Genomic DNA, 25,939 nt, shown 5'->3' with positions numbered 1-25,939 from the left:
GTAGGGAAGGAAAGACTTGCCCTCCATGTTCCTGGGTTCAACAGCTGAGTCTATGAAACAAACTGACACTAGACAGGTTAGCCTGAAGATAAGGTATACAAATTTATTAAGATTTAATATTATGACATAACAGGGAGAAAAAGAAGTGAACACCCAACAAGCAGTGAGATTTGAGAGCTTACACAATATCTTAATAGGGGAAGGGGAGATGGGACGTAGGCCACTTAGAGGAGAGTAAAGGATTTTTAAGAAAGACAAGTGGAACCTCAGGAGGATAGATGGAAGATATGACAGTATGAGGCAAAGTTTGTCTGGGTGTGGTGTCAACTTCTAGTCTCCTGTCCTTCGATAAGAGTCATTCTTCTCTGGTTGATGAAACTCCCAGGGAAGAGGTTTATGACAGTTGAGTTCCTTTTGGAGGATCTGTCTTTATGCAGATAAGGGGAGCTCAGAGAAGGCCTCTCCCTGCATTTGCTGTTTTCCCAAGTGCCTTCAACTCAAAATAATTCTTATGCCAAATGGGCATATTTTAGGGTGGCCTATTCTGCCACCCATCACAGGCTGTCCTCCTCTACAGCTCCCTGCGTTCTCAACCTATGTTATCTTGGAATAGTCCAAGTTTCTTGATAACTCCAGATACAGTTATACCTCTGCTCATGCTATTCTCCTTGCCTGTGGTGTCTTCTCTTTGGATAGAAAAATCTTTTCCATACCTCAAGATGGAAGTCAAAAGTTACTTCCTTCTGAAACCTCATCTAATAATCTCAGAATCACTTCTTTCCATGTGTTTCTATATTTTTCTGGAATTCCTTTGTGGAGCTTAGTTTATTTTACCATGCACTTTTATTTATTTACTTATTTATTTTAAACAAGAGAAGCAGTATGGTATGCTGGTTAAATTCATACTTTTATGTTATGGGGGAGCTATGTGGGTAAGGGTACCCAGGTTCAAATGCTGAAACCACCACTTACTGCGGAGATGGCACTGAGAAAGTCAGTAGGCCTCCCTGAGGCAAATTTCATCATGTGTAAAATGGAGTTACTGATAGCATATATGCATCAGAGGGCCATTGGGAGGATTAAATAAGACAACGCTTGTAAAACATTTAGCTCAGTACCTGGTTCATTGTAAGAGTTCACTAAACATTAGTTTCTGCTACTGTTGCTCTGCTATTATTTATCTGTCTCCCAACACTAGTTTGTAAATTCAGGAAGGGTTAGGAGCCATGTCTGGTCACTTTATTTACTTCCTTTTTCTCTACTTAATCTCCCAGTTTCTTATACATTGTTGCCACATGATAAATGACGCTGAGAGCTGAGCGTGAGGTAAGGCTGGAGGTAGTACTTGATCTAATTAACACCTGTGTGTGCAGACTATGAATATTCAATAATAATACTGACATTCCAAAATATACACATCAATCTCAAATTTTTCTAATCATAACTCTTATGTTACTCTAAATGCAACTATTTATATGCCAGTCTCAATAGTTATGCATTGCCTAACACCTGCTATTTTTTTAACTGCCTTTGATACTATGTAAATTCTCAATAATTTATCAGATACACTTTAATTGGATGTTTACATAATATATACTCTTCTTATCAGTAGTTAGGAACTAGCAAGTAGACTTACTATCATTTAGACAGTATTCTATGTTGCATTAGTCCTAGGGTTTTTTCTTATTGTCGTTAGTGTACATGTATGTGTTAATTTAGCCAGCATTTTTTATGCCTTTGAGCAAAACAATTGGATGGTATCAGTTCCTTGTTTAAAACCCTTCAATGACTTACATCTGTCTCAGGAAAAATTTCAAAATGCTTAAGAGACCTGTAGAATCTGGCCCCTATGGACGTCAGGAACCATCTCTCTCCTATCTCCCACTTCCTCCATCGGCTCTAATAGTCCAGGACTTTTCTCTCTCCTTTATGTTCCTACAGTATTTGATATCCTTCAGAGCCTTCCCTCACCCTACTCCAGTGCTCCTCCTGGCTCTGCCCCTTCAGGTCTGAGTTTTCATATTTCACCCCTCAAGTGGCATTACCAGACTCCTGGCCCACCCGTACTCCCACAAGTCTAAGTTAGGTCTCCCAAATATACACTCTTTAACAACCTGTGCTTTGCAATCACAGTTTTCAATTTGTAATTTAAAATTTTTTCTAGTTGTTTAATGTATGCTTTCCCATGAATCTGTAATCTCCGTGAAAGCAGTGACCAGTGACTTTGTATCAATATTAACTACGATATCTTCAGAACCTAGAAGATACCTGGCACAGAGTAGGCACTTAATAAATATCTTTGACTAAATGAAAAATCACTCTGTTAGGTGTCTCAGAATGCAAAGCTAGAGTCTGTCTTCAAAGGAAGAGTAAAAAGAAATGTACACAAAAGGCACAGTGAGTGAATAATGAAATGAATGGGGTAGAGAAAAGTAGGAGGGCCTGAGTGTACCTCTTACCTCTATAATGATCATCACATTTGTGGCTTTAACTGGAAACTGATTTAAAAGCATTTTCTTTATACCCAGCCGACTCGGGCCATCTGTGAAAAAGTGGGCTCATTACAAAATTGGTTCATCTCTCTGGAAACATAATTGCCTCCTATATGTTAAAAACTGGAGACTGGTTCAGAATTCCTATCGTTGGCTATGCTATCTTTGTTATGTCATTTAAATGTCCTATGCCTAAGTTTTGTAATCTGATTGTTAAAGAATTTTGTAGTCTAAATCCTGAACCATTTTAAACTATTATGTTGAACCCAATTGCAGGTTAATATATGTATTCTATATTGTTCTTATTAATGTTTCACATTTTAAAATATTCATCAGTGAGTATTTATCACATAATGTGTGGTCTCTAAGTAAATTCCAGCTACTTTAATATGCCTTAGTATTATTTTTTAAAGATAAATTTCTTTAAAATAGTAATCATTTTTGACTAAAAATTATATATTCAAATTAAATGAAAAAAATTAATATTTATCTTTTTAGCATTTAGAGACATCTTTTCTGACAGGTTATGGAAAGAGGAAATATTCTCTGTATTCTGTAATAGATTTTATATTTGTGACTTCCTTTTATTTAAATGGATAATTGTGCCATGTTGCTAACTAAATCGTGTGTGAAGGTTAAGTGGATCTCAAGTTGATTTTTCCATGTTCTCAACAATCCAGCAGTAATGATATTTCGAATTTCAAGTTTTTTATTAAAATCATAACTAATGTACTGCCTATTAAGTTGAGAAGTTGTAAGAACGGATTTGACTCAATTAGCTGTGAGGTACATAAACTCCTTCATCCCCAGTGCTCTGCTAATGCTTATTCCAGTTCTAATGGAACAAGTTTTCTGTATTAACAATTACTCTCCACATCAAAATTAAGTAAAATGACAAACAGTAGTGTTAGTAGAATTCTGCCTAGTATTTGATGCAACAATGTTATTGTAGGGCAGGGAAAAGTTTTCCCCGGTCCTCATAAGGTCCCTGGCTGCATCTGAAAATTAAGATCGACAAAGACAGATTAATGGGAGAAAAGCATACACATTTATTGAATATAAGTTTTATGTGGCATGGAAGCCTTCATTAGGAAATGAAGACCCAAAGAAATGGTTAAACCTGAGTGGTTTTATGCTAGGTTTGATAAATAGTGGCAATTCATAGAAAGATATGAATGGGCAAATAGTATGAAGTATAGTAAACTGGGGGGAACTAAGAAAGGCCTGTTCATTCAGATACTTCTTGGTGTCCCTCCTCCATCTTGGAGATAAGGTTGTTCCTTTCTTTGGGGTATAGGGAAGCTACCTCTCACGTCGGCGTTTTCTGACCTGTTTCAGGAGAGAAGAGCGCTGATGTTCCTACTTCTTCCATTTTCGCAAATTCCTTCAGCTTAAAGTATTCAGTATGTCACCGTGCCATATTTTGGGGTAATGTGTTGTGAACCCCATCAGCTATTGTGCCAGTTAGAGGGCAAGGGTTACAATACCTACCTTCAATCAATTTATAGACAGCTAATTATAGCTGCTGAAAATAGTTTAAAACTATATATAATGTATATAAATATACACTATAAAAGTATAAAATAAAAGTATTAAAAATATTTCCTATTTGAATATATGCCTATGGGTGAATTATAGCTATTTCAGGTTGAATTTCAAGTCCGTACTATTATTATATTAGTAAGGAATATAATCTATAAATCTGTATATAGTCACACGAAAGCATAGATGATAAAAGCTTTAGACAGTTCTGTGTAGTGTGTAAATACCAAAGTATTTGTGTGAAGACTGCTTCCCTATGTCAGATTTTCAAATGAGTTAATATAAAAATGCTTTGTGGGACTTACGATGTATGTTTTATAAATTGTTTCCAGATTCATGATTGAGATCAAATGGTTTAAAATTAATAATACTTTTTAAAGATTAACATTTTACCTCCTAGCTTTTTAAAATGCTGACCACATTTTAGCTTATAAACCCTGCAACAAACACTTCTGTTAGAGAGAAGATGATGTAATTTTACAATAGTTCACAGTTATCTTCAAAAACTTCTAAGCTGGAAAAATCAGAAATGCTTGTCTTTGTAGAAAAATGAATCTGAAAGTCAACTAATAAAAGGAAAATTGCTCTCAACTGCTTTTTTCCCCTTACAACTGATAACTTTATATGCATTTGATATGCCCACTTTACCGCCTTAAGCTTCTATTTCTTTTAGTCTATAAATTACTATGAATTACCCCTATCTCTGAACTTCATCTTGGAAAGATCATTGTTTTCCAGGGTTCTTCTCTCTCAATATTTCAAGGACTCCCAAGGTTGCTTAAGCAGGTGGGAAGAGGTCAGTTTACATTTTGGTCCTGGAATAGTCTAATCATCTTCCACAAAATACCTTATTCTTTGATACCAATACAGCCATTGTCACCATCTCCTGTGGCACCAAAGGCCAAGAAATCTGAGCATCCAGGAGCAAATGGCCTTTTCCTGCTGCTCTCACCATTCTCTTCAATAGTTCTTCAGGGAAAGGCATCAGAAGAGCTTCTAGCATTAGTTACACAGTGTGCCCATAACTGTCCTTCCTATGTCACCCTAAACATGGCCACTGGCTTCTCATTCTGTGCTCTCACAACCCAGCTAAAGGCAGGCTGCCTTGCCCAGAGAAGTCCATCACAAGAGTCTACAACATATTTTCTAAAGTCTCTCTTATAATGAAGCTTTAAATACTCCCAAATAGGAAGCAGCAGCTCAGTTCAAATCTCTACTTCCTCCCTCTTCTCTGTAGGCACAATCCTGTTATATGCACTTTACATTATAAATAGAACAGAATTCTATAGGTAGCTATAAGGATGCCTTGTATCTCTAAGACAAGAAAGTGACTTTTGGCCTCTAGGATGAAAACTACCCATGAGCCACCAAATACCCTTTCATAAAATACATTTTCTAATAAATTATTTCTTTACCAGGCATCCCAGAAGATAACTTTAAGACTTATTTCCTTTAAAATGTATTCTCAATTTCAGGTCTCTACTATGGGAGATAAATAAAATGCCCAATTTAAAATGTTATCTACTAAAGTATCTACTAGGGCCACATCTAGGTCTAATTACACAAACAACTTAAACAGACCATCATTCTACTGATAAATATATTCTATTGCATATATAGGTTTAAAATAAAATCAATATGATTGAAGTCTACCTTTAAAAATGAATTTAAAATGTCAAGATTGATGAAAATATGAGGGGATTAAATTTTTTTCTCAAGTATTCAGAAAATCACTATTAAAATATTCTCTATCAATAAGGTTTGTTGTGAAATTGGTTTATCTTAAGATGTATAGGAAGGGTTTTAGTTTCCCAAGTACCCAAGTCAAACCCATGGTGCATCTTTCAATGTGATGTTGTAATGAGACTTTTCTCTTTCACCAAATAGTTCTTGAGAAACTATAGCATAGTTGTTAAGAATATGAGTTCTGGACCCATTCTCAGTTTGTTCCCATTACTGTGACTTACCAGCTGTCTGACCTTGGGTAAATTCTTACCTCAGAAAACAGTTGTGAGGATTAATTGCATGGGAATTAATGCATGGGAAGCGTTCACAATGACTTCCACAGAGTAAATTAAAACACAAAAAATAAATAAAAGATTAGGTGTAATGATCATTATTATTATTGTTGATTTTAGTTATTTTTTTCACTGCTACTATGTCTGCTACGTGTTTTAGGGGCTGATGATGCTACTGAACTCAGGTTCAGCTGCTTACCACTCTAAAGTCAATGATCAAGAGGCACGTGTCAGTAGAAAGGAAAGGTGCTTTAATCAGAAAAGCTGGCAATCTGGGGAAAAGGTGGACTCATGTCCCATGACCAACTCCCAAGATTCTGCTTAGCCATGACAGTTTTTAAAGGGGAAAAGGAGGAAGAATCTCAGTGAATCATCAAGGCAGGAGGTTGGATTCTGCATCGTTCTCCATTGTGTGCAGAGGGACTGACACTCTCTTCAGATGGTATCTTGCCTGTGTGATCTGCCTGCAGAATTGCTAAGGGGGCCGTTGGGGGTAGAGAGCTAGTCATTCCTTAACTACTTAATTCTTCATTCTTACTGCTTTTTTTCTAGGAAAAGAACCAACAGGTCAGGCAAGGTGTGGTGTGCATTCAGGAGAGCATAAGTTAGGAGTTAGGTTAAATTACCTAGTGATCTCATTCTTATAATTAGGTTCTTGTAAGGTTAGAGGGGAACAGAAACGGGCAAACAGGAAAGGGGCAAAAGAGCTGCTTTCAGTGAGTCAGTGGTCAACAAGACAGGGAAGGTCTATTCTCCTGGGCTATATTTTTAAGTGAGGAAACATAGGCAATGAACAGGTAAATAAATAAAAGAGATAATGTCAGATAGTGATAAGTTCTCAGAATGAAATAAAATAGGCCAGAGTAATAGTGATGGGAGTGGGCATTTTAGACTGGATGGTTGGGGAAAAGCCTCTCTGGGGAGGTGGCAGTTGAGCTGAGGTTGAATGACCTGGTGAAAAAGAAACATCCTAGGCAGAAAGAAGAACAAGTGCAAGGGCCCTGAATTGGGTATGAGAGCTTGCTAGGCACAAGGAAGAGAAAGAAGGTTAATGAGTCTCAGCACAGTGCTTAAGAGGGAGAATGGGGTGAGATTAGGTTGCAGCGGTGGGTAAAGGCCAGATCATGTAGAGCCTCATAAACGCTGAGAAGAAAATTGGATTTTATTCCGAGTGTTGTAGGAAACTATCAGAGGGTTTGCAGGAGAGGATTTACATTTGATATACCAATAGACGCCATGAACAAAAAAAAAAGTAGAGATGACAAGCAGGCAGTTGATTATAAAAGTATCTCAGTGGGGAGACTGGAGCTACAAGTAATTTGAGAGTCATTGATAGAGATGGTATTTAAAGTCATGTGAATTGCTCTGGTCAGTTAGACTATAGACAGAGGAGTCAGGACCAAGCCCTCAGGGTACTCTAATATTTTATAGAACTTGCCAGAGAAGGAGAGGAGGTAAGAGGAAAAACATTTTAAGCATGAGGGTGTGTGTCATAGAAACGAAGAAGAGTGGCTAAATGTGTCAGATGTGGCTGAGACATCAAAAGGAGGACAGAGGGGTGAATGTTGCATTTGGCAGCGTGAAGGTCACTGTCATTATAAATAGTACACTTCTACCGTGTGAAAAGAATGTTATACTAGTATCATGCAGGGGTCTATCATGATGTCTACTATAGGGGAGGAAAAATAATTGTTTCTCTACCCTACTGAGTAATTGGCTGAGGACCAACCCCACCACCACCACCACCACCGCTTCCCCGTAATACAAGACAGAATAACAAGAGAAAACCAGAGAGAGGTTAATAAACTTGAATACCTCATGTGTACCTGGGAGATACTCGGAGAAAAATGAGTAACTCCTCAAAGTAGCCTAAGTCACCAGCTTAAATACCGTCTTCAGCTAAAGACAAATAAAAGATGTGAGGACACCCATAATGGGGGAGAGGGTTACAGGGAAAAGCACCATACACAAGGGTAAGGTTTGTTCTGCAGGTTTAAATCTGCAACTTCACCAGTGATACTCCTGATACCCTTGATTCTCTGGTGTCCTCCTTCTCTTCCTGGTACGGAGAGGAAGATACCCTTACAAATAGAGATTTCCTTTATAAATGGAAATTTCCCTTTCAAATGGGTAACTTTTACTCTTTTCAGAGCTTTTCCTGTGTCTGCTGTTTTTCAATCAGCTCAAAATAATCTATTCCAAAGAGGCACATTTTGGGGTGGCACATCTGCTCACCTTCACTACATTCTAACCTTAGATGGATGAGTGCCTTTGTTTTTTTTTGGAGGGGGGGGGATGTAATTTACTATGTTTACAGTTTTATTGATAAAATGAGTGCATTTTATCTAGTTTCCACAGCTCTAAAAATGGAATAGTGGTATTTCTCTGCCTTTTTGACAAGGTTGTTATGAAGGATATGGAACATAGTGGAAGGAAAAGTATATCGTAAATGGTAACGTCCTGTACAAATGCAAATTAATAAGTAGAATTATTTGTAATATTATATTATAAACTGCTTCAGGGTCTGGATTAGGCTTTAATGATCATTGTATCAAGCACAATGCTTAGCATAATACTAACCAGTATCTTGCGTTTAGTGGTTGCTCAAAGAAAGAAAATAAAAAATGTCTTAAATGAAATAAAGAGGTGGAAAGGAATGATGGTGTCCAGTTCTTTTTCACCTGCAGAATCCCAGCTAGGATTTGGTGACAGGGTTGCTCTTGTGAAAGATTTCAGTGCTGAGTCATGCCCTGCATCCCTTTTACAAAGTAATCACTGTGAAGAGAAGTAAAGGACTCGGAGACTGGGCTGTTTTCCATTTGTTATTTCTAAGCGAAACCATTCCCAGAATTTTTCAGATTTTCTCACTTTGGTATACAGACAGAATTTCTGAAATCAGTTTTTCTTCTAGGAGAGCAAATTTATGAAATTGTGTATCACCACATGGGCATATTTTAGCTGGTGAAAAATTGTGTTATGATAAATGGTAAATGTCCAGTTTTTGCCTTTTTTTTCTATCTTTGGCTTTTTCTGTGTGTTGTACAGGTGTTGAGCCTTCTGAAATATACACAGTTTAGTACCTTGCTGCAAATAGAATGTAAGTAAGTGACCTTTGCAAAGCGTGTATTCTTAGCAAGTCTGGCATGGGTCTGTTTTATTTAGGCAAGAGAGACTAGAAAACAAAAATCTAACTTTTATTCTATGCTGAGAAATAAAGAGAATTGTCTTATTTCTGCAGCTCTCAAACAGGATGTTCAACACTCTTAAAAATCAAACAAATAGGGACTTCCCTGGTGACAGGTGGTTAAGAATTTGCCTTCCAATGCAGGGGACACGGGTTTGAGCCCTGGTCCAGGAAGATCCCACGTGCCACGGAGCAACTAAGCCCATGTGCCACAACTATTGAACCTGCGCTCTAGAGCCTGTGAGCCTCACCTACTGAAGCCCATGCACCTAGAGCCCATGCTCCACAACAAGAGAAGCCACCGCAATGAGAATCCCACGCACTGCAACGAAGAGTAGCCCCCGCTAGCTGCAACTAGAGAAAGCCCATGCTCAGCAACAAAGACCCAATGCAGCCAAAAATTAATTAATTAATTATTTTTTAAAAATCAAACAAATGTGATATTCTCAGAGGTAAAGTCAGAATATGTAGGTAGCATTACATACAACCCTTTTATTTGTAAAAAGCAAGTAGAATAAGTCAGAAATGCATTAATTCTTTCAGGTCTATTGACAGCAAAATGGGCTTGAGGGTTGAAAGATTTAATGTCACTCCTTAGCAAGGAAGAGGTTGTTGTGTGGCTAATGTGAATGCTAATACTTAAGTAGCGTAAGAAGGAGCCTGGGAAGGGAAGCATCTCACTTTTAAAATCCTGCTATATCCTGCAAGTGTCAGCTGCAAAGTAACTTTCCAGAAATGGTCTGATTTCCCCACTGACTTCCACTGTGAAACTAGAGCTGTGTTCCCATGGAAAATAAATTTGGCCCCAGGTTATGATAAAACACACTGAAGAATTCAGAAAATTTTATAAAATCCAGCATTTCAAGACACAGTTATCAGTACCTGATAAAATAATACTATCACAAAATGTGAATACACTGTAGTAGATCTTAAAGTAGCACACCCCAAACTGTGCTATTATTCTTTTTTTTAACAAGTGCAAATCTAGTACCTTTACATTTAAAGACATTTTACTTCTGTGATCATTATTGATTTTTAATAGACTTAATTGTAAAAGGTAGATTTGCTTTCCTTTATATTCTTCATGGTTAGTCTACTTACCTTTTTGTGAAGCATTCTTTTTTTTGTGGCACGCGGGCCTCTCACTGTCGTGGCCTCTCCCGTCGCGGAGCACAGCCTCTGGACGCTCAGGCTCAGTGGCCATGGCTCACAGGCCTAGCTGCTCTGCGGCATGTGGGATCTTCCCAGACTGGGGCAGGAACCCGTGTCCCCTGCATCCATCGGCAGGCAGACTTTCAACCACTGTGCCACCAGGGAAGCCCTTTTTCTGAAGCATTCTTATCAATTAACATTCAAAAGCTTTCAGCCATAGAAGAAAGACCAGAAGGAAATGTCCCAAAAAGTTCACAACCCTGAGTTGTTGGAAATTTTAGTTTACTTACCTTTTTATATTTCTAAGTCACCTAAAGAGATAATTTTCTATATCTGTATCTTCTATAATCAGGAATAAAGTCAATAATTTCTTGCTATAAATTTACACATAATGAGATACATTTAGTCAGACACATTTACATACCTGGTTCATTTTATGTTTGGTAGTAGTGGTAGTTGTTATCACTTTTTTGATAAAAATTTTAAAACAGTAATGTAATTAATTTGGGGATAAATACTTTTCCGGAGTATACTGATGAAAGTGTAGTCCTGGTGTTACTGAACCAAACTTGGGTCCTCTGGCCATGCACAGTAAAGCCAATCTACTGGCACCAGGTTGTGGTGAAGGAAAGTGCAGCATTTATTATAGGCGCCAGACAAGGAGAGCGGGTGTGGGTGGCTTGTGCTCAAAAGCCCCAAACTCCCAGAGGGTTTCAGGGAAGCATTTTTAAAGACCAGGTGAGGGAGGGGTGTTGCAGGGTATGTGATCAGCTTGTGCACAGTTCTCTGATTGGTTGGTGGTGAGGTAACAGGGTGGTGTCACAGGGGTTAACACTGTCCATCCTCAGGCTCCTGTAGGCCTGCAGGGCTATGTGCTCAAGGTCACCAAGTAGTTAACCTCTTCCATTTGGTGGGGGTTTTAGCATCTGTAAAACAACTGAGGAAATGTGCATCAGATACTGTTATCTAAGCACTTAGAAAGGAGCTAAAGGAGAAGATATGGAGGAGGGGTCTGTCATGGGAAGGCCTCATTGGGTCCTGCTGGGTTACACTGGACTGGCAGCCTCAGTGTCATCTGGGAACTTGTTAGAAATTATAATCCTCAGGCCCATTGGCTCAGACTTAGCAAACAGCATTCGGGTTTGAACAAGCGCTTTGGGTAATTAAGGTTCTAGAGCTACAGCAGAATCTCTCTCCACCTCTCTCTCCCCTCTCCATCCTTCCCTCTCCAAAGCTCTTCCTCTCCTCCCTTCTTTTGCTCTCTCCCTCTTTTTCCCCTCCTCATATGGGATATATGTGTATATGTATACATACACACATATAGATACATAACCTATATATAGAATTCACTGTAACCTCTCCATCTATGTAGAATATGTATTAAAAAAAGAAAATATATACTTTTTTCCCTAAGTTTTTCATTGCTGTTTGTTTCTACCCTATCTCCCTCCTAAAAAGATATGAGGCAGTTTTCTGGTATTTATACTTCTGTGTTTTCATTTAGCAAACATGTTTCAGCAAATATGTTCTTCATGGTTATACATTAAATAGTTCTGCCTCACTTATAGATTTTCACAGCTCACTGACCAATATAATGACTCCAGCAAGTTGTTATGGGCTGAATTGTGTCCCCCCCATTCATGCGTTGAAGCCCTAACCCTGAAAACTTCCAAAATGTGACTGTATTTGGAGATAGGACACTTAGAGAGGTATTTAGATTAAAATGAGGTCCTTAGGGTGGGCCCTACTCCAATATAACCAGTGTCCTCATAGGAAGTGGAGATTAGAACACAGACAACATGGACAGAGGGACCACCAGGTAAGGACACAGGGAGAAGGCAGCCATCTTCAAGCCAAGGAAAGAGGCCACAGAAGAAAACAAATTTGCTGACACCTCGATATTGTATTGCTAGCCTGCAAAATTGTGAGAAAGTAAATTTCCGTTATTTAAGTTACCTGATCTGTGGTATTTTGTCATGGCAACCCGAGCAAAGTAATGCAGAAGTGTTTACAGAAATAATGTTATAATTCAGTCTTAACATCTAGTGATTGCCTTTGAGGTACCATTGGATCATGTTCCTTAACAGAAAGCTACAGCTTTACAAAGGGTGCCAGAGAACAGTATGAAAAACTACTCACCATGCACAACAACATGATAAAGCTCTATGAGAATCTTGGAGAATACTTTATTTTTGACTCTAAGACAGTGAGCATAGAAGAATTTTTCGGTGATCTCAGCAACTTCCAAACTTTGTTCCTGGTAAGTAATATGTCTTAAAGCCTTGCAAGGCCTGTTGCTTTTGTTTTTAAATAATTTCTTCCATAGGCATTTTATTTTACATACCTACTGACCATATTGATTTCATGTTATAGCCCTTTAACAGGAATTGACAGATATTTTATACCTGTGACATGAATTAAAAATTGTTGGCTGGCTTAATGTATAATGGGAACCTAAATGAATTATCTTCAACTTTAGGAACACATGGGAATTTTACTGCTGAAATTTTAGAGAAAATGAATGAATTGGTACTCAAATGACCCTGATTTTTTATACAGCATAATATTATAATTTGACCTAGATTAAAAATTAACATCTAAAATCATCTTTTACTCAATACATTAAAATGCTGTGACTGATGAATAAGTTTCTCTCATAGTCTAGATGAGAAACTGATTCTAAATTGGACTCTATATCAATAAATGACCTGGAATACCTAAAGTTTCTTTCAGAATTTGAGCTCTCCTTTTTCAAACTATAACTCTTGAGGATAATGGTAAACGTTAGAATTAATCGGAGGTCGATCATCAGGGTGCCAGTTATGATGCTAGAGGGAAGCAAAAGCTTTGTTGTATAAATGCTGTGGGAATATTTCTCTGCATCCAGTGAAGGCATAGAAGAGCACAGTCTCCGATTGTGATAGTAACAGAAGGATACGCACAATAGTTGATATCAAACAGGTAAAAGTCCCTTTATGTTAAAGAAGGAATTCTAGCAATTATCCCCAGCAGGAAGATCAATCAACAAACTAATTCATTTGTTTGTTTCTATCCCCAAAGCAATCCTTCACTAAACAAGACTCTCTCTCTTAATTGACGGTGTTGCTCCATGAAATCATTTGATTTTGGTGTGATTTGCACAGTCTATGAACTACAAATATACTTGTGGAAAGCATTTGCTTTCATCTACTGATTTAGGACAGACAACCGAGAGTACACCCTGGCTTTGATAATAGAAGCTAAACCAGAAACTTTCATAAATATGATCATTTGTCTTATTTTTTGCTGAGAATATTAGCTGATTTTTGTCTTAAGTCTTTGCCTCTTAATAGACACACATATTTAACTTTTTAGCTGGTCAATAAGTAGCAAAATATATTCTACTGGCAATGAGTGGCTTTTTCAAATCTTAGACATTAGGAACACACCCAGGTTATACTTACTCGGATAATTTTCAAAAAGAAAAAAAAAAAAGTATGTTGAAAAGGGATGGGGACAAGAAAATACACTTCAGTTGACACGGAAAAGATAAATCCAATAATTTTCTTTTTTGGTAGCATCAATGTCTATGGGTTAATAGAGATAAATAAATATAATTAATATTGTCAAACTCTATGAAAAAGGACCTTGTTTTTAACATAAATGGGATCCTAAAACACTGCCTGTCATATCATGTGCCCCCTACCTCCCCAATACGTGGACATAGAGTAGAATTTGCTGTACTTCTCTCGCGTTGCAGCATTTGTTGAATTATAATTCCTGTGTGACAGCCTATGTTTAGTCCTATTACCCAGATGCTTAGAAGCCTTGCCAAGAACTATACTTGTATTATTTCTCAGTCATAGCTTAGTTTTAAAAAGGTAAGGATATTATTGTTAAGAAGAACTGATTCTGTGTCCTGGTGCTCTCACAAACAAGCTATGTGATTGGGTAAGTCATTTATCTTTCTAGCTAGCTAGCTAGCTAGTTAGTTAGTTAGGAAATGGTGGGATTACACTACTGATCTCAAAGAACTTCTTTAGGGTCTATGAGTCATGGTGGGAATTTCGGAGAGTCATTTGTATTCCATACATAAACAGGATATATCTTTTTGTCTACTGGCTTCACTGTGGGTGTAGCTTGAGTACAGGGAAATTATTTGTCATAAATCATTCTCATTGTAAATAAGTTGACACTCTGAAGCCCGGTTGTGTGTGCATTTAAGTTAACTTCTTGAGAACCTGCTAAGAGTTTGGGAGCTTTCAAAACAGGTGACCAGCTCCTACACTGTGTCTTGGCCAGCCATTGCCACCTGTCCTACAGAATACTACTGCTACCACCTCTATTTACCAATACTTTTAGACTTGCTGTCATGAGAAGTAGTGTGCAACTTTTTAGCTATTTTGAACTTGAGCTGGTCACATAACCTCTCTGGGCATCAGTTTCCTCATTTTTAAAATGTGAGTGATAATTCCTGCCATGGCTTCCTCACCACAATGTGAAAACACCTCATAACCTATGTTGTGCAGATGGAGCATATTATTAGCCATTCTCTGCCTGTCCATTCAGTTATTACTTATTGAGAACCAACTTGATTTTGGTAATGCTTTAGTCCAGAGACAAAAGGAAGAGAATGGTTTCTATCCATGAGTGGAGGGCAACGGACAAATGCAATATAGTTTGGTAAGTGCTGCCATAGAAATACGTCAGGGTGCTATAGTAATACAAAAGAGGGGCTGCCTAACCCTGCCTGAGCTGGCCAGAGAAGCCTTCATAGGGAAAGTGACATTTAGACAGTCTTGAAAAATCCGTAGGACTTTGACAAGCTGGCGTTGACAAGTAGGTTTAAGGGTTTTACACCTGACCTGTAAGCCGAAGACTCCTAAATCAACATCACCAACTTCAGTCAATCATCTGTGCTCACCATGTCCCTGTTTCATAGTGAGCTTAAAGTGATTTCACTCTCCCAAGGGAGGGAAGAACCTTGAAAGAGAGACAAAAGTTGTCATTGCCACAAATTCCCATTTTCTTAGTGCTTTGTGTGTCTGGCCTCAGCGTCCTTGGCGCTTAAAAGCATATTGGACTATAGATGGAAGCAATAAAATACCAGTAGTGCTGAGAAGAAAATAAGAGTTCTGATTCATGTGCTACCAAAAATTACTTCCAGATGAGCTCAGAGTTTCATCTTGGGAGATCTATTTGGCATGTGTAGCATAAACAAAATACAGATACCAAAAAAAGCTTCCTGAAAGAGATAACCTCCGAAAGATGGGGCAAATGGAAATAAACAAAAAGGGTTGACATTATGGATTAAGACCTTTTTCAAAATAGTCACATTCAAATGAATGAAAGCAAAATTGGGCAATCTCTATGAGATGCTGCTCTATAAATTATTCATATCATTCATATTACATATTACTCAACTAATAAGAATATTGAAGATGTTCAGCTGAATGTCCTATATATTGTCATGAAGATATATGTAATTGGAAACATTTCTAAATTCAGAATTAAGACTCTCTTTCTAGTTAGCTTCTCTGAGAGCAAGAGAGTTTTAAAAACTTCTTATAATATAGGCAAGGTTAATTAATAATCCCTAATTTAAGTTGAATATTTTGTAGAAGAAAAATTCCAGATTTATGTACTATCAAAACATCTCTTTTGCTTATTCTCCTTTATGCTTCAGTCATTTGACTAGTTCAAATAGTTGACTGCACAGTCTTTTTTCTTTCAAGATATTTGGAATAGAATGTTCAAAATCAGTGAACCTTGTGTGTTTCACCACCATGCAGCATCTTGCTTAGGCATAAAAATTATTTTCAGCTGTTGGGAAAGTGTTTGAGGCATGTGTTATATACTTCAATAACTTTCATAGCTCCAAATAAATTATAGAAAATATTTATTTTCTCTTTTAAATCTGTCAGTTTCCTGCTGCTTCTGTGTGTTTTTGTTTTGTTTTTTAAAGAACGATCTGTTACCCAGGCACTCAGTAAATTTTGTTGTGTGAGCGTACTCATTGTATATCTTATATACTAGAAATAGAGGAACAAGGCTTTATAGGATTATTAGATCCGTTGGCCTAACTTAAGAAGAAAATGTTACCATTACTGTTAATCAGGCTAGCAGATCTCCCCTCAACAAAATAAGTGTTTGCTACTGTTCATTTGATGACTAAACTTTAAGAATTTTTTTAAAAACTCAAGACTGTAACAATTTTTCAACAGCTCTTAGATGGCTAAGTGTTAGGAGGCTAAGTGATATCTATAAATCATGGCATTTTATGCCATTGTTCAGTCTTGTTGCTTCTACCTCCTAAATATTTTTGGACTTCACTCATTTCTCTCCAAGCCCACTGACTCTACTTTAGTTCTGGGCCCCTGCCATCTCTCAGCTGGACTGTTAATTACAATGATGTCCTGACTGGTCTCTCTGCCTGCTTCTCCTACCATATCTAACTTCTAATCCATTCCCCACATTATAGTCAGAGTAAAAGTTAAAAAAACAAACAAACTAGATAATGTTACTTTCCTGACTTATGATTCTTTAATGACTTGTGTCCTCAGGATAGAATCTAAACTGTTGAAAATTAATGTGGTTTACAAAATCAAAGGAACTAAGATTACTTAAAGCCCAGACCATCCTAAGGTTGGCTGAATAAGCCATAATCACTTAACTCTCCTTCCAGACTGGGAAAAGTCAAGTATTGACAGGGGAGGCAGCAGAACAAAACAGCAGTAAGTGTCTAAGAGGACCTGAGCCTCTTACAACAGAGAGAAACTTTGGGAGCACAGTATCCAAGGCTCAGTAAATGAAGGCTCGGAGGCAAATGTGTGATTGTCATCTTGTGTTAATTGCTCCCTAGCTAGTGCAGCATGGAGAGCTATGCCAACCAAGGTCGCTCTTATCTTAATTCTTAGTTAGGGATGTTCTTCCTTCTGTCTTAAGTAATTGTTCTTTTAAAATCTAACCTTATCTGAAAGCTCCTTGTAGCCATTTTGGCTTATGGAGATACTTAATTTTGAGAAGCTCTCATTTTCCTCAAGCCATCTTCCTCTTTACAAGGACTCAATCATGTCTAAATCTAAACTATAATTGGAAAGCAAGGTGAGCACCTGCATCTGCACTCAAAGGCTAAATTGATAATATATAGAACATTTTATCCATTCATTAAAGGCAATTTGCCTTTAAAGAAATGAGGATGAATTTTTGCATAAAAAGGCTGTGTATATAGTTCCTGATCCAAGAACACTAAGTTATTTTGAAACATTTTTAAGCCTTCAATTCACAAAGCACTTGACATTTAAAGGAAACTTTAGTACAGTATTGTAAAAATGGTGGACTTATGTTAGAAACCAAATATGTTCTTGAGCAAAGAAGTCTTAATCAGTAATATAAACTCTATTATCTAGAATTCCGTCATCCAAAATCTCCACTAGACGCCTCAAAAGTTGACGCATATTTGCTTTGCCAATAAAATGGTAATTAATATTATGAAGATGCCCCTGAGAAACAGCAAAGACCCTGATGTGCCTCTTGAAATAATATAGTTTTATTTGTAAGCTAACTGTCTCATCATCTGTGAATTCAGATGTTTACACTAGTAACAATAATCCAGATATCCCAGGTTATCTCTTCTTTACCCCCACTGGCAGGACTCAAGCTCTCTGCAAAGTCTCCACTCCCACAAGTACATCTGGAGTCATCTCATATGGGCTGAAACATGTGTCATCTATAGTCACTGCTTGACATTTGCCCACACATATTTGAGTGCCTCCTATTCTAGGGTGATGAGAATATAGCATTAAACAAAATAGACAAAGTCCTGCCCTTCCTGTCCTCCTGCAGCTCCCGCTCCCCTCTGCTGAATGTGTTTTGCTGGCAAAGCTGCTTGAGTTGCCCTCAATGATAATGGCCACATCGGGGCCAAGGTTGCAGTCTCCTGCTGCTCCAGTCCTTGCAGTACTTGAGTGTGGGGTTATGCTCAGTGCAGACGTAGCCACGCTTCCCGAGACCCTTCTTAAAAAGTTTATTTCTCGTCTCTTCTGATCCCTTTCTCCTTGGAGGCTTAAAAGTTGTTTTTGAAGTCCTAGAGACCTAAAGGGGATCCTAAAACCATTATCCCCTCCATTGCCCTTCTTCCTCGCTTTTGTTCAGGCACCTAGGCAGGTATCTTCCTTTTCCTAGAAGCCAGGGATAAATGAAGTACCAGCATAAATCCTTTCATGCAGATAGAGCCCTAAGGGCCCACTAGCTCCCCCTATTTAATCACAGACATCCAGATAATTCCCTTTGAGCTCAGATGGGACCACCCTGGCTACATAGCCTTAGGTTTATTTTGAGCTATTGCAACTCTTTGAAAATAGGCAATCCATGTAAAATACATGGTAACTCTATTAAGCAGAATATTTGACCAGAATACTTCATTCCCCAGCTGTGCCGGAGAGCAGACTTTACTGTATTATACAGACATCATTGAATTCTTCTTTAGAAAACGATGTCACCTATCAACTATGGTATTCTGTTTGACTGTTTATTTTGGGCCAGAAGTAGATGCCCTATTTTTCTGAGATGATTGTTCCTTGTTATAAAAAAGCCAAATACTATATCATAATGAACTAAAGGAATATGTAATAATGGCATCCATGGTTTAAAGAAAACCCACATTCCCCAACATGAGAAAAATGCCTACAGGTATAAATGGTTTTTAAATGGGTGCACATTTTAGATTAATATTATAAAAATTTAGGATATCATAAATGTTTCTAAAGGTATTTCTCAAAGTTATCAAAATTGTTTATGGCAAGCTGGATATTGCCCTTTAGAAATCTAAGACAACATAATACCTAACACTGAAAATATGAACAAAATCAGTTCAATGCCTACTTTTCTCATTAAAGTCTAGTAATAACTACAACTTGGAAACAAAATGCAATATCTTTAGTTCTACCAATAACACCTCACATAGAATTTTTCAAGGAAGTGTTCCCCATAAATAAGTTATTATTGAATTATGTCCAAACAACAGGAAGTGATGCTGAAACTCGGCCCCTGTGCACTGGTGCCGGATCGAATTTTGGAGACAGAGTTTTGGGTGAAGTAGAAAAAAATAGCTTTATTGCTTTGCCAGGCAAAGGGGGACACAGCAGGCTCATGCCCCTCAAAACTGTGTGTCCCAACCCAGAGGAGTTTGGTGAGGAGTTTAACATCAGTGGTTCAAGGGCAGCGTTGCTAGTAAGTATCAGGGTATGTGCAGAGTCTGCATTCCTTGAATCTGGCCTCCCGTGGTTTCCCAATGAGCTGTGGTTCTTTTTTTTTTTTTTTTTTTACATCTTTATTGGAATATAATTCCTTTACAATGGTGTGTTAGTTTCTGCTTTATAACAAAGTGAATCAGTTATACATATACATACATTCCCATACATCTTTATTGGAGTATAATTGCTTTACAATGGTGTGTTAGTTTCTGCTTTATAACAAAGTGAATCAGTTATACATATACATACATTCCCATATCTCTTCGCTCTTGTGTCTCCCTCCCTCCCACCCCTCCAGGTGGCCACAAAGCACCCAGCTGATCTCCCTGTGCTATGCGGCTGCTTCCCACTAGCTATCTATTTTACGTTTGGTAGTGTATATATGTCCATGCCACTCTCTCACTTTGTCACAGCTTACCCTTCCCCCTCCCCATATCCTCAAGTCCATTCTCTAGTAGGTCTGTGTCTTTATTCCTGTCTTACCCCTAGGTTCTTCATGACATTTTTTTTTCTTAAATTCCATATATATGTGTTAGCATACAGTATTTGTCTCTCTCTTTCTGACTTACTTCACTCTGTATGACAGACTCTAGGTCTATCCACCTCATTACAAATAGCTCAATTTCGTTTCTTTTTATGGCTGAGTAATATTCCATTGTATATATGTGCCACATCTTCTTTATCCATTCATCTGATGATGGACACTTAGGTTGTTTCCATTTCCGGGCTATTGTAAATATAGGTGCAATGAACATTTTGGTACATGCCTCTTTTTGAATTATGGTTTTCTCAGGGTATATGCCCAGTAGTGGGATTGCTGGGTCATATGGTAGTTCTGTTTGTAGTTTTTTAAGGAACCTCCATACTGTTCTCCATAATGGCTGTACCAATTCACATTCCCACCAGCAGTGCAAGAGTGTTCCCTTTCCTCCACACCCTCTCCAGCATTTATTGTTTCTAGATTTTTTGATAATGGCCATTCTGACCACTGTGAGATGATATCACATTGTAGTTTTGATTTGCATTTCTCTAATGACTAATAATGTTCAGCATTCTCTCACGTGTTTGTTGGCAATCTGTATATCTTCTTTGGAGAAATGTCTATTTAGGTCTTCTGCCCATTTTTGGATTGGGTTGTTTCTTTTTTTTGTTGTCGAGCTGCATGAGCTGCTTGTAAATTTTGGAGATTAATCCTTTGTCAGTTGCTTCATTTGCAAATATTTTCTCCCATTCTGAGGGTTGTCTTTTGCTCTTGTTTATGGTTTCCTTTGCTGTGCAAAACCTTTGAAGTTTCATTGGGTCCCATTTGTTTATTTTTGTTTTTATTTCCATTTCTCCAGGAGGTGGGTCAAAAAGGATCTTGCTGTGATTTATGTCATACAGTGTTCTGCCTATGTTTTCCTCTAAAAGTTTGATAGTTTCTGGCCTTACATTTAGATCTTTAATCAATTTTGAGCTTATTTTTGTGTATGGTGTTAAGGAGTGTTCTAATCTCATACTTTTACATGTACCTGTCCAGTTTTCCCAGCCCCACTTATTGAAGAGGCTGTCCTTTCTCCATTGTACATTCCTGCCCCCTTTATCAAAGATAAGGTGACCATATGTGCGTGGGTTTATCTCTGGGCTTTCTATCCTGTTCCATTGATCTATCTTTCTGTTTTTGTGCCAGTACCATACTGTCTTGATTACTGTAGCTTTGTAGTATAGTCTGAACTCAGGGAGCCTGATTCCTCCAGCTCCATTTTTCGTTCTCAAGATTGCTTTGGCTATTTGGGGTCTTTTGTGTTTCCATACAAATTGTGAAATTTTTTGTTCTAGCTCTGTGAAAAATGCCAGTGGTAGTTTGATAGGGATTGCATTGAATCTGTAGATTACTTTGGGTAGTAGAGTCATTTCTACAATGCTGATTCTTCCAATCCAGGAACATGGTATATCTCTCCATCTGTTTGTATCATCTTTAATTTCTTTCATCAGTGTCTTATAATTTTCTGCATATAGGTCTTTTGTCTCCTTTGGTAGGTTTATTCCTAGATATTTTAGTCTTTTTGTTGCAGTGGTAAATGGGAGTGTTTTCTTGATTTCACTTTCAGATTTTTTCATCATTAGTGTATAGGAATGCCAGAGATTTCTGTGCATTAATTTTGTATCCTGCTACTTTACCAAATTCATAGATTAGCTCTAGTAGTTTTCTGGTAGCATCTTTAGGGTTCTCTATGTACAGTATCATGTCATCTGCAAACAGTGACAGCTTTACTTCTTCTTTTCCGATTTGGATTCCTTTTATTTCTTTTCTTCTCTGATTGCTGTGGCTAAAACTTCCCAAACTATGTTGAATAAGAGTGGTGAGAGTGGGCAACCTCGTCTTGTTCCTGATCGTAGTGGAAATGCTTTCAGTTTTTCACCATTGAGGACGATGTTGGCTGTGGGTTTGTCATATATGGCGTTTATTATGTTGAGGAAAGTTCCCTCTATGCCTACTTTCTGCAGGGTGTTTACCATAAATAGGTGTTGAATTTTGTCAAAAGCTTTCTCTGCATCTATTGAGATGATCATATGGTTTTTCTCCTTCAATTTGGTAATATGGTGTACCACATTAGTTGATTTGCATATATTGAAGAATCCTTGCCTTCCTGGAATAAACCCCACTTGATCATTGTGTATGATCTTTTTAATGTGCTGTTGGATTCTGTTTGCTAGTATTTTGTTGAGGATTTTTGCGTCTGTGTTCATCAGTAATATTGGCCTGTAATTTTCTTTCTTTGTGACATCCTTGTCTGGTTTTGGTATCAGGGTGATGGTGGCCTCGTAGAAGCAATTTGGGAGTGTTCCTCCCTCTGCTGTACTTTGGAAGAGTTTGAGAAGAATAGGTGTTAAATCTTCTCTAAATGTTTGATAGTATTCACCCGTGAAGCCATCTGGTCCTGGGCTTTTGTTTGTTGGAAGATTTTGAATCCCAGTTTCAATTTCAGTGCTTGTGATTGGTCTGTTCATATTTTCTATTTCTTCCTGGTTCCATCTCAGCAGGTTGTGCATTTCTGAGAATTTGTCCATTTCTTCCAGGTTGTCCATTTTATTGGCATAGATTTGCTTGTAGTAATCTCTCATAATCTTTTGTATCTCTGCTGTGTCAGTTGTTAATTCTCCTTTTTCTTTTCTAATTCTATTGATCTGAGTCTTTTCCCTTTTTTTCTTGATGAGTCTGGCTAATAGGTTATCAATTTTGTTTATCTTCTTGAGGAACCAGCTTTCAGTTTTATTGATCTTTGCTATCGTTTCCTTCATTTCTTTTTCATTTATTTCTGATCTGATATTTATGCTTTCTTTCCATCTGCTAACTTTGGGGTATTTTTGTTCTTCTTTCTCTAAGTGCTTTAGGTGAAAGGTTAGGTTGTTTATTAGTGATGTTTCCTGTTTCTTAAGGTACGATTGTATTGCTATAAACTTCCCTCTTAGAACTGCTTTTGCTGCATCCCGTAGGTTTTGGGTCATCGTGTCTCCATTGTGATTTGTTTCCAGGTATTTTTTGATTTCCTCTTTGATTTCTTCAGTGATCACTTTGTTATTAAGTAGTGTATTGTTTAGCCTCCATGTGTTTGTATTTTTTGCAGATCTTTTCCTGTAATTGCTATCTAGTCTCATAGCGTTGTGGTCAGAGAACATACTTCGTACAATTTCAATTTTCTTAAATTTACCAAGGCTTGACTTGTGACCCAGGGTATGATCAATCCTGGAGAAGCTTCCATGAGCACTTGAGAAAAATGTGTATTCTGTTGTTTTTGGATGGAATGTCCTATAAATATCAATTAAGTCCGTCTTGTTTAATGTATCATTTAAAGCTTGTGTTTCCTTATTTATTTTCATTTTGGATAATCTGTCCATTGTTGAAAGTGGGGTGTTAAAGTCCCCTACTGTGAATGTGTTACTGTCGATTTCCCCTTTTATGGCTGTTAGTATTTGCCTTATGTATTGGGGTGCTCCTATGTTGGGTGCATAAATATTTACAATTGTTATATCTTCTTCTTGGACTGATCCCTTGATCATTATGTAGTGTCCTTCTTTGTCTCATGTAATACTCTTTATTTTAAAGTCTATTTTGTCTGACATGAGAGTTGCTACTCTAGCTTTCTTTTGGTTTCCATTTGCATGGAATATCTTTTTCCATCCCCTCACTTTCAGTCTGTATGTGTCTCTAGGTCTGAAGTGGGTCTCTTGTAGACAGCATACATGTGGATCTTGTTTTTGTATGCATTCAGCCAGTCTGTGTCTTTTGGTGCGAGCATTTAGTCCATTTACATTTAAGGTAATTATCGATATGTATGTTCCTATTCACATTTTCTTAATTGTTTTGGGTTTGTTCTTGTAGGTCTTTTCCTTCTCTTGTGTTTCCTGCCTAGAGAAGTTCCTTTAGCATTTGTTGTAAAGCTGGTTTGGTGGTGCTCAGCTCTCTCAGCTTTTGCTTGTCTGTAAAGGTTTTAATTTCTCCATCAAATCTGAATGAGATCCTTGCTGGGTAGAGTAATCTTGGTTGTAGGTTTTTCTCCTTTATCACTTTAAATATGTCCTGCCAGTCCCTTCTGGCTTGCAGAGTTTCTGCTGAAAGATCAGCGGTTAACCTTATGGGGATTCCCCTGTGTGTTGTTTGTTGTTTTTCCCTTGCTGCTTTTAATATGTTTTCCTCGTATTTAATTTTTCCCAGTTTGATTAATATGTGTCTTGGCATGTTTCTCCTTGGATGTATCCAGTATGGGACTCTCTGTGCTTCCTGGACTTGATTAACTATTTCCTTTCCCATATTAGGGAAGTTTTCAACTATAATCTCTTCAAATACTTTCTCAGTCCCTTTCTTTTTCTGTTCTTCTTCTGGAACCCCTATAACTCGAATGTTGGTGTGTTTAATGTTTTCCCAGAGGTCTCTGAGACTGTCCTCAGTTCTTTCCATTCTTTTTTCTTTATTCTGTTCTGCAGTAGTTATTTCCACTATTTTATCTTCCAGGTCACTTATCCGTTCTTCTGCCTCAGTTATTCTGCTATTGATCCCTTCTAGAGTATTTTTAATTTCATTTATTGTGGTGTTTATCATTGCATGTTTCCTCTTTAGCTCTTGTAGGTCCTTGTTAAATGTTTCTTGCATTTTGTCTATTCTATTTCCAAGTTTCTGGATCATCTTTGCTATCATTATTCTGAATTCTTTTTCAGGTAGACTGCCTATTTCCTCTTCATTTATTAAGTCTGGTGGGTTTTTACCTTGCTCCTTCTTCTGCCGTGTGTTTTTCTGTCTTCTCATTTTGCTTATGTTACTGTGTTTGGGGTCTCCTTTTTGCAGGCTGCAGGTTTCTAGTTCCCGTTGTTCTTGGTTTCTGTCCCAAGTGGCTAAAGTTGGTTCAGTGGGTTGTGTAGGCTTCCTGGTGGAGGGGACTAGTGCCTGTGTCCTGGTGGATGAGGCTGGATCTTGTCTTTCTCGTGGGCAGGTCCACGTCTGGTGGTGTGTTTTGGGGTGTCTGTGGACTTATTATGATTTTAGGCAGCCTCTCTGCTAATGGGTGGGGTTGTGTTCCTGTCTTGCTAGTTGTTTGGCATAGGGTTTCCAGCACTGTAACTTGCTGGTCGTTGAGTGAAGCTGGGTGTTGGTGTTGAGATGGAGATCGCTGGGAGATTTTCACCGTTTGATGTTACGTGGAGCTGGGAGGTCTCTTTTGGACCAGTGTCCTAAAGTTGGCTCTCCCATCTCAGAGGCACAGCACTGACTCCTGGCTGGAGCACCGAGAGCCTTTCATCCACACGGCTCCAAATAAAAGGGAGAAACAGTAGAAGGAAGGAAGGAAGGAAGGAAGGAAGGAAGGGGATAAAAGAAAACAAAATAAAGTTATTAAAATAAAAAATAACTATTAAGAAAAACAATTTTTTTTTAAAGTAAAAACAGACAGATAGAACCCTAGGGCAAATGGTGAAAGCAAAGCTATACAAACAAAATCTCACACAGAAGCATACACATATACACTCACAAAAAGAGGAAAAGGGGAAAAAATCATAAATCTTGCTCTCAAAGTCCACCTCCTCAATTTGGGATGATTCGTTGTCTCTTCAGGTATTCCACAGCTGCAGGGTACATCAAGTTGATTGTGGAGATTTAATCCGCTGCTCCTGAGGCTGCTGGGAGATATTTCCCTTTCTCTTCTGTGTTCACACAGCTCCCGGGGCTCAGCTTTGGATTTGGCCCTGCCTCTCCATGTAGGTCGCCGGAGGGCATCTCTTCTTTGCTCAGACAGGACAGGGTTAATGGAGCAGCTGATTCTGGGGCTCTGGCTCACTCAGGCCGGG

The 25,939-nt window shown here is 38.0% G+C and overlaps 1 protein-coding gene across 1 annotated transcript in view; it reads left to right on the top strand.

Moving 5' to 3' along the window:
• Positions 1-25,939, top strand: part of DIAPH2 (diaphanous related formin 2) — an 886,998-nt gene that overhangs the window by 635,805 nt on the left and 225,254 nt on the right. The window contains exon 24 of the mRNA XM_007455866.1: positions 12,484-12,648. Coding sequence (XP_007455928.1) covers positions 12,484-12,648 — 165 coding nt within the window. The remainder of the gene's footprint in view (positions 1-12,483; positions 12,649-25,939) is intronic.

This window comes from Lipotes vexillifer, unplaced genomic scaffold (assembly GCF_000442215.2).
Source record: "Lipotes vexillifer unplaced genomic scaffold, Lipotes_vexillifer_v1.1 scaffold82, whole genome shotgun sequence".
NCBI lineage: Eukaryota > Metazoa > Chordata > Mammalia > Artiodactyla > Lipotidae > Lipotes > Lipotes vexillifer.
This window is presented reverse-complemented; position numbering and strand designations above follow the sequence as displayed.